Source organism: Zingiber officinale, chromosome 2B (genome assembly GCF_018446385.1).
Source record: "Zingiber officinale cultivar Zhangliang chromosome 2B, Zo_v1.1, whole genome shotgun sequence".
In the NCBI taxonomy this organism is placed as follows: Eukaryota; Viridiplantae; Streptophyta; class Magnoliopsida; order Zingiberales; family Zingiberaceae; genus Zingiber; species Zingiber officinale.
Genome location: NC_055989.1, coordinates 150,780,928 through 150,790,207, shown reverse-complemented (window position 1 = coordinate 150,790,207; position 9,280 = coordinate 150,780,928). Strand labels below are relative to the sequence as shown.

Genomic DNA, 9,280 nt, shown 5'->3' with positions numbered 1-9,280 from the left:
TCCTGCCCTAGTTGGTCAACACTAGTAGAAATAAAGCTAGTGCCTAGTGGTCATAGGATAAAAATTTAACTATATTATAGATGTACAGTCATTATTACAACATTATAATTATATTAGTCATGAGACTCATGACTACTCTGTGTATCTATCTAGTCCACACATTTATAGTCCCTGACCGACAATATCTTCCCAAATTTAATAGCAAATCTAATTTTGTGAATTTGTCCTCATCTCATCATTGAAGCCCATAAATACACGGTCAAATTAAAGATAACTAAATTCAGTTATCCAGACACTCATGAAATATTAAGCAAGTTAATGAACATATAACACAGAAATTAAGACAGATGAGCCTAATTAGCCATTCATTTTATTGTAAATTTGGTTTCATGAGGTAAAAATGAATGTGACAGCACATAAAATTTCTTTATTCTTGAATTCTGACTTATAATGACTCCATCTTTTCTACCAAAAATCCACACAAATACATCCAAGCAACACTCCATCAATTACCCAAAAAAAATAATTAAAAAACATGACATGATTTCTAATATTTACACGGGGGGTGGGGATAATGGGCACACTATATATCTATAGAGAGATGTTTTTTTTTTATTGTTATTATTGACATTAAAAACTGTAGTCTGGATTAAATGCTAAAGCTTCTCTAAAAATGAGCTCCTTCATCTGGTCCTCTGTGAGGGCTTGCTGTTCAAAATCAAAGGAGAAGGGTTCCGTGCAAATGGGTTCGTCTGCTATGTCATGAAGCCTCTCAAGGTATGGATGAGCCAATGCTTCTTCCACTGCACAAGACCATGCACAGTTGCAAAACATAATTAAGCACACGTTTTTTGGACTGATTCAAGTGTCAAATGTGTTTCATTAAGTGCATTGTAGCCCATTTCCTAGGTATCTGAGTTTTGTTCGACAAATCCTAGAGTTCGGAGTTAGACAGTCTTCTGGTTCGAAACCCTAAGAAATCCTGGTCCTCTTATTTTAAAGTATAATCTTGATTAACCGCATGGTTATGGGATTTCGATAGACCTTGCTAATGTTTTATGGACGAAATCACAACAGAGAGATAAACTGCTAGATCCTTGAACCTAATGCAGGTTTTAGCTCTAAGGGATTAACCAGACGAGAAACGGGGTGGTTGGAGTTCAGTCAAGATGGAAAAGACTGGGAATCTGATTCGCCTAAACATGAAAAGGGTTCAACTGAGGTTTAGGTGATTTGGTTGAGTCAGATACAACTTGGCCTGAAATGTGGTTAGGGTTCCAACGTGGAGCTTTTACTGCTTGAGGTATGATTAGAACTCTTGATTATTTCTAGGTGAAGAAATTGTTTGTGTGAACATTGACATAAATATGAAAATCTAGAAATCTAGACATGATCATTTGATTCATTTAATCAAACTAACACTAATTTGACTTCCTTAATATAGTTCTTATCACTTGACAATAACATAACTTCTAGGTTGTCTTGCCCTACTTAGCACACTCCATCATGGAAAGGAAATGAGGAACTTGTATCATAACCCAATTAGTTCTAAAAGTTAAATCCTAAACGTCAAATTTAACAGTGCACAATCATGAAAGAACAGGTACCTGTAATCCTCTTGTTTGGATCAAATGTCAGCATTCTTTCAATGAGATCGATGGCAACCGGATTGATATGTGGAAACATACTGGCAAATGACTTGGGAGGAAATTGAGGCAGGTGCTTCATGTACCTTCTTGCATCCTCATTCCGGAGGAAGTCAAGCTCAGCTTCTGTGGGAGTGCCAATAAGCTGAAAACAGATAAATCAGTGGCTTCACAACACTACTCGAATAGAAGCCCTGGTTTAATTTCTACTTCCATCTTGACAAGTTCTAGATTCTATAAAATTAATTGGTTCTTGCATCAAAATGTGTATTAAAAATGCTTAATCTTGATCATTACCTCTGTGATGAGACGCATCTGGTTCATATGGTCTCTCCCTGGGAAGAGCGCCTGCCTGTTCATCAATTCCATAAAGATGCAACCCACCGACCATAAATCGATGGCCGCAGTGTAATCCGATGAGTTGAGCAGCAACTCGGGGGCCCGGTACCACCTCGTCACCACGTATTCTGTCATGATATCGTTCTCTGATGTCGGCCGAGCGAGCCCAAAATCGCATATCTTGAGATCGCAATTTGCGTTCAGCAGCAGATTGCTCGGCTTCAGGTCTCTGTGAATCACTTTGGCCGAGTGTATGTACTTCAATCCCCGAAGTATTTGGTATAAAAAGTACTGGAAAAGACGAAATAAAGAAGGTTTTTGACTCAAGAGTTGAAGATTAATGTGCGAGGAGGAGGATGAAAGGGACAGAGTGAAATTTTACTTGGGAGTGCTCCTCGGAGAGCTCTTGGTTGGAGCGGATAATGTGGTGGAGGTCGGTGTCCATGAGCTCGGTGGCGACGTACACGTCGTTGAAGGTTTGAGGCATCGGAGGCGGAATCACGTCCCTTATTCCAACGATCTTACCAATCAATCAATAGCAAAGCTTTTAGTTCAAAATTTCCGGCAAAATACCGAAATCGCAAAACAGCGACTGTTCTTACATTCTCATGATCCAAGTGGCGAAGGAGCTTGATCTCCCTCAACGTCCGCTTCGCGTCCATGTGGTTGTCGAACGCGTTCGCGATCTTCTTGATCGCCACCATGTCCCTCGTCTCCGTGTTCATCACCGAGCTACGAGATCCAAAAACAGTAAATCACCCCCAAACTATCCAAAAAATATTAAAAAAAAGTCAACCGATCGAATCGATCTAAAGAGAAATCAGAAACCAAGATCGATCGATTAGGCCTTCGATCGAGCGATTACCAGACGATCCCGTAGGCACCCCTCCCGATGGGCATGATCGGAGGCCGATACTTCGCCGTGACCTCGAACAAGTTGCCGAAGATGTTGTACTGCAAGTACCGCCCGCCGTGCGCCACCGTGACCGGGAAATCGTTCGCCGGAGCTCCGTCCATCTCTGATCCGTAGGAAGAAGAAGAACAAGAGGCAACCCTTTTCGATTTCGATCAGGTTCGAGTCGCCTTCTGGCTGAATTTATAGCAGAGGGAGAGGAAAGGGAGGAGGGAATAATTGCGAGGAAAGAGAGGGGGGAAGGAAAGAGGGAGGAAGATGCACGGACGGTCAAGATGGACGCCATCGCGGATTGGACGGTAGATAGGGGCTGCGTGTCCACAACGGCCACTGGCTCTGCGCGCGGGGGCCGTGGAACAAGCGTTTGTCATGGTCTGTGGAAATTTTCCTAGGGAAGAGAAAAGCTGAATAAACGACGAAACATGTTTTTTTTTTAGCTTGATATGGACGCTAATGAAGGTGGATAACGATCTAATAAGTGGTTAATAGACTTGATTAGTGGCGGGTTGACAGAGTTGGTGAGGGGTTGGTTTAATAGATGTTATGGTTAATTTACAGTAGATACAATATTACAATTATACAAAATATTTTATTAAATGTTTAATCTTCTCTATGTAAAGGATCACTATGTTAAGATAATAATGTCCTTCGTAATTTATCTATTTATATCTAGCCAGAGGTCGGTGATATTGGGTCACCTAGGATGTACTTTTTTACTCTAATATAATTGATTAGTGAAATCCGATCATTTTTTTTTAAATTTTTTTGTTAACCCAAGTATCAACTCTTGCAATCTAATTAATCCCGAAAGTTGATGGCTAATCCCCACAAATCGACCATTAGGTAAATTTGAGAAGTGCAAATGGATCATGACGAACATCACGGGTGTTTGATACGCTCAAGAATTGAATTCTCGTTACATGGATATACCGCTCTATCACTTACTATCACATCATGCCGCAATCAATTCATTAATGTTTACGAAGGTGGAGAACCATCTAATTAGTAGTTAATTGACATGATTAGTAAAGTTCAATTTATTTATTGTAACAAAAATGATTACATTCGCTCTCTCACATTCTTTTCACAAGTTATACGATAAATCATGAAATTAACTTATAACTGACCATCAAATAAATAATTTAGGGTGGAAAGAGATTTGATTTATTTATTAATGTTTATGAAAGTCAAGAATGATCCAATTAGTAGTTAATTGATGTGATTAGTAAAGTTCCATCACTTTGTTAATGTTTGTAGTTTGGCAGTGACAAGACGAGAGAATAGACGACATAGAGGGTCAACTCTCAAGTGTGCAATATCACTCTTTCAATTTCATCCAAATTTATATTATATCCAAAGATTACCCATTTTTATTAGAATAATTAAAAGAGTCCTTTTTCATAATTATTAAAATAGTGTGTCACCCTTTATTTTTTTTTTTTATCGAAATTGCTCCTCCCTATTCAGTCAGTCTTAATTCATAAAAAATAATTGCTGTAACGTGAACACTAATTAGAATTTCCTATGATTTAAAAAGTATTTTAAGAGAATTTGCATAATTTAAGAACATTTAGACTGGAGATAAAATTAAGTGCTAGCATGTTCAAAATTATACAAAATAAAAACAGATTGGGCTAGCTGAGTTATCGAAGTCAAAGATTCAAATGAAAGAACTCAAACTACTGAAAGGAAAAATGGTGATTTGTATCGACAAAATGATGTTCGTCTGAATTTATAGATGGAACAAATACTGTCACAAAGAATGTAAGAACTCAAACTACTGAACCTATTTGTCTATAGCCATTGATATGATAAAGGCCCAGAATGCATTCTAACTAATGAAAGTGAGGCATGGTACAACAAATAGCTCCCATCTACAGCACTATTCAGCATCCAAATGGAAGAGAGGGGGAGTGCATCTATGTGATTTTGTAAAATTATAGGGTGCGTTTGACGAAGGAATAACGATTAGGGAGGTAGAGGAGTTTACTGGTGGTTCTCCTTGAATTAGCCTCCCTTGTTACGCTTCTTAGACTCGCTGTAGAGGATTACACCGATGATGGTAAGTGTGTACCCAGCCATTCCTGTGAAGGAAACTGGGTTCCTGAATATTAAGATTGAGATAACCACTGCCACAGCTCCTTTTGCGTTTCCCAGAACCTACAACAAAACAATGAACAGGGATTGTTATGGAACTCACGAAGCATGAGTTCGAGGCAAGTAACTCAGATCCATGTAGAACCTGTAACATCGCTAAATGGCTTGGTAATTACATAATTTGATAGCAAATCCTTGCCTATTATGTTGTGTCAAGGATTATTGTTATGTGGATAGAGATTCAGATTCCACTGCACAGATGTGAGCTAATTTTGCTAGAACTAATGGCAAAAGCCACTTTCGAAATTTTGAGAAATGTAATGCTACTGTACACAAAACCCATGTATGAATTATATTTGTTTTAAAAAAAACAACAAGAATGAACTCGAGCGTGATTTTTTTTTTGTAAATTCATTGCACTGACAATTCACAACCAATTATTATACAAGGTCTGTTAATGTGTCTAATAAACAAGTTGGCTAGAAATTTTCATAAACAACAAAATAGCAAAAGAGCAGGGTAAGACTGCGTACAATGGATCCTTCTCCGAGACCTGCATGACGAGAGCTTCGTGCACCGGGTTACCAGTAAAAAAAACAAAATAGCAAAAAAGAAACACTCATATTGTCATACAAGTACTTGGGAGGGGGACAAGAAAATATGCACATATGAACACATTTTGTTAGGGATTTCATGGGTTAGGGAAATTTAAAAAAAAAATGAAATGATTTTGTTCTACGAAATCAAGAGTTAAAATATTTTTTAAAAAAAAACTCTTTGTTATATTTCAACCTGGTTAGTCAGATCAATTCAATTAATCCTTGGTTCGCTTGGTTCATCTAATAGAGTAGACATTCAAAATTTCCAAAATCTAAAAATTTATTTCAATAACCAAATAGCTTGCAAGGATTCCATATCTTTCCACAAGTAATGCATTTTTTTTATAAAAAAAATATGCACTTTCATGAAACAAAGATAAGAAATAAAGTGCCAGGAGCGATATTCCAACAAAGCGTACCTGGAGTGTCAAAGCACTGGTATGCTTAGTGACCAGAAAATTGGTCAAATTCACAAAGTAGGCCATAGAAGAATTAAACAGCAGGTACCATATAATGTTGAAGTCTTTTCTAGCAAGTGCCAATGTAATGCCCACCACATTTTTCTCCATTATAATTGTTGCAGGAAGTAGCAAAACAACTGCTATTGGAGCCATATATAAAAGGAGATTCATGGAGTTCAACTTCTCCCTGAACATCAAGGACGTCGATAAGAAGATAGAAAATATATTTCTCTTCTAAATTTACAAGTGATTATAACTCACCCTTCAGAGGACATCAGTATTCCCTGCAGCACTGACTTAAGTGCCCTAGCAGCAGTGGCACTAATACACATAATAAAACCAAACAAATGAAAGCTTGGCTCCCCCTATAAATTCAAACCATCGACATCTCAGTATTCACATCTTTTACTCTTTTTTTCCAAAAGAAGTTTTTTTACTGTATGAAATCCATATGTTTAGGAAAACCATTTATATGAACATAAAAATACATGGATGGTGAACAAAGAATTATCACATCAGAACAAAGCACAAACAGAGAATCAAAGCCTAAGAAACTCATGGCTACTTGACTCAAGTATGTTGCTAATTTCCTACTGTCTTAGATAAGCTAATTTATTTGTTTCATGTCATTTCTGAACAAGGGTAGTGCTATAAATTTTATGTAACTAAAAAAAATTATTCCAATATATATATATATTAAATCTGAAAAAAAATTCTTAAAATTTCCTTTTTGTGTGAGCAATTTTTTATTGGGAAAATTAAAGGTAGGATAGATATTTATTCACACAGATCTAATGACCTTGGATGGATTTGAATGAAGCAATCAAAATGGATCAATTCTATCCACCAATGACAACTTTAGATCAGTCCAGTCTCCTCCGCATGATATAAAGGAGGCTTGCAGTGTTTAAGATAGTTAATGTTCTTTTTCTACAAATATCTCATCTTTACCTCTACCTTGCATTTTGGAGTGCACCTATACAAGACAAATTAGTTGTCGAATCTAGGGAGAAAATTATCACTCCATTTATACCTGTAGAAAGCAATATTTTCTTAAAGAATAGAGTTGGTATATCAGCACCTCAACCAGATAACTTCTAAACTCTCCACTTTTCTTTACCCAATTTTACAATTTTTTTTTGAATAGGTAGTGTCTTCTTTGGTATGTTGGATGAATTAAAAATCATCTCCTGCTAGACTTTTCTAAATAGATTTCTAACATATAGATGTAAGCAACAGAAGCAGTTAAACAATTTGTTGAATCTATGAGATGTGTGCAAACAAAAGAGAATCAATTAGGAAGAGTGAATTGTAGGCAACATGGAATGGCGGGAATGAAGCAACTATACTAAGAATATCCAAGTTAGTAAGCCGATTTAGAACCATTCAGATAACATCTTTTAAGCAATTGGTTTAAGAGAGGAACCACAAGGAGACGCAGCAAGATGAATAATAAAAAAAACAATACAAATTCATTTATTGCACTTGAAACTCATCACATTAAAAAGGAGGTGAGTCACGCATCAAATTCAATGATCTAATCTAAATCACAACACGGACTTATGTTTGATCTGCTCATCGATTATATGTGGCCAGGATCAGCAAGATCCATGTATCTGCTAGCAGACATAGTCTAATGTATACATGATTCAACCATTCTTGGGACCCGGGTAAATCTCTCAGATGTATCACAGATGAATCGGGGTTATGTAAAACACTTTTTTTTCCCTCTCAATTCACTTACGCAGTTGCGCTAGAGAATGGGGGTTATGGAAAACATTTTTTTCCTCAATTCACATGCGTAGAGAGTAATATAGATTGAATCAATTGCTGGAATGTAGAGCGCAGTTAAATTTAGGGAAACAGTAGATGCAGCCAATATACGTTGAAACTGAGGACTCACCCCACTAGCAATAATAACACCGGTGACGACGGGCACGAGGGTAATGTATGTGAGCCATGACTCTTTCCGAAAAGTCATGAGATAAGCGAAGACGGCCGTGAAGAATGGCGTGGTAGCGCCAACGGCCTGATTGAACGAGACCGGGAGGTAGCGGAGCGACACGTTCCCGCTGACCACCGAACCGCAGAAGACGAGGCTGAGCGCAGCGATCTTGAGGAACTGGACCCGCGACCGGACGGACTGCATCGGCACGATCTTGAGCCAGGCGATGGAGACGTAGCTGAAGAGGGAGCAGGCCGCCATGTGGCACATGGTGAGGAAGATCGGGTACTTGAACCCGTAGTTGCTGAGCAGGTACTTATTGAGGAGGAGCACCCCGATGTTGGAGGAGTACCAGGCGGCGACGAGCCCGACGGTGAAGAACCGCCCATCCGCAGGCGAGGGCGGCCCCGCCGCCGCCCTCGCGCTCATCTTCGCCGCCTCTGGGTCGCCTTCCCCTCCGCCGCTGCTGCTTCTCCTCATCAGGATCTACGCAGGCATGCGCGGGGGGAGTTCTCCGTCGATCGGAGGCCGACGAGATCAGCCGCAGGAGAAGGAAGAGAAGGCGATTCGATCCGATCTGGAACGGAGAGGAAGGAATTGAGGTCGGGAACGAACGGAGAAGAGAGGGAAAGGGAATGGATCTGGGAGAGGGAAGGAATGAATTGCTATTAATATGAGAAGGAGGAGAGGAGAGGGACGGACGGAAGAAGTGACGGTGAAGGAGAGAGGTCGATGGAGGCGGAGAAGGAGCAGCCGCCCATTTTATCAGAACGAACACATATTTTATAAATTATTTTATAAATTTTAAGGGCTATAATGAAAGTCGTGCAATTTAATATTAGGTAAAAATAAAAAAGGCAAAATAATAGATGTTTGATGAAATGATTGATTTCATAGATTGTTAATGTTAATTAATAAGGGGAACGAGTAGATTAGGGAAACAATTTGGACGTCTCAACAACTTCCTACCTAAGCAATTTAAACGTACCGTGGAAATTCCTCCTACCTCGTCGATTGACCATCGCTCGATTTGGTGTAAAAAAAATTAAGGTGCTATTTGTAATTTTGGTCAGATGTTGATTCATCCCAAATTTAAAATAATAATATTTTCTTTTCAAATTCCTTCTTCATTATTCTATCATCGTTCACAGCCCTGCCGCCGGCGACGCGCGTCGCCACTTCGGCGCACTGACGGCCACTTCGCAGCCCCATCTTCCGACTCCACCTGAGCAGCACGCGGGGCCGAGAGCGTCACAACTTGGATAGGCGACCGGAACGAA

At 39.1% G+C, this 9,280-nt stretch overlaps 2 protein-coding genes across 3 annotated transcripts; both read right to left on the bottom strand.

Annotated features, from left to right (window-relative positions):
* Positions 1 to 407: 407 nt before the first annotated feature.
* LOC122047844 (mitogen-activated protein kinase 5-like) lies at positions 408 to 3,088 on the bottom strand. 2 transcript variants are annotated; one of them, XM_042609350.1, is made up of 6 exons: positions 2,851 to 3,088; positions 2,588 to 2,717; positions 2,368 to 2,505; positions 1,944 to 2,276; positions 1,608 to 1,791; positions 408 to 803 (listed from the first exon to the last, which is right to left on the bottom strand). In XM_042609350.1, exons 1-6 carry the CDS (start codon positions 3,000 to 3,002, stop codon positions 631 to 633), a joined length of 1,110 nt encoding a protein of 369 aa, XP_042465284.1. In that variant the 5' UTR covers positions 3,003 to 3,088; the 3' UTR covers positions 408 to 630. The 2 variants fall into 2 exon arrangements, with proteins under 2 accessions (XP_042465284.1, XP_042465285.1); XM_042609351.1 differs by having other exon boundaries at positions 2,588 to 2,751; positions 2,851 to 2,993.
* A 1,493-nt stretch (positions 3,089 to 4,581) lies between these two features.
* On the bottom strand, positions 4,582 to 8,759 carry LOC122047845 (probable sugar phosphate/phosphate translocator At3g11320). Its single transcript, XM_042609352.1, has 4 exons — positions 7,959 to 8,759; positions 6,317 to 6,420; positions 6,014 to 6,242; positions 4,582 to 5,058 (listed from the first exon to the last, which is right to left on the bottom strand). The coding sequence occupies exons 1-4, from the start codon at positions 8,478 to 8,480 to the stop codon at positions 4,906 to 4,908; spliced, it is 1,008 nt and encodes a 335-aa protein (XP_042465286.1). The 5' UTR covers positions 8,481 to 8,759; the 3' UTR covers positions 4,582 to 4,905.
* Between the last annotated feature and the right edge of the window lie 521 nt (positions 8,760 to 9,280).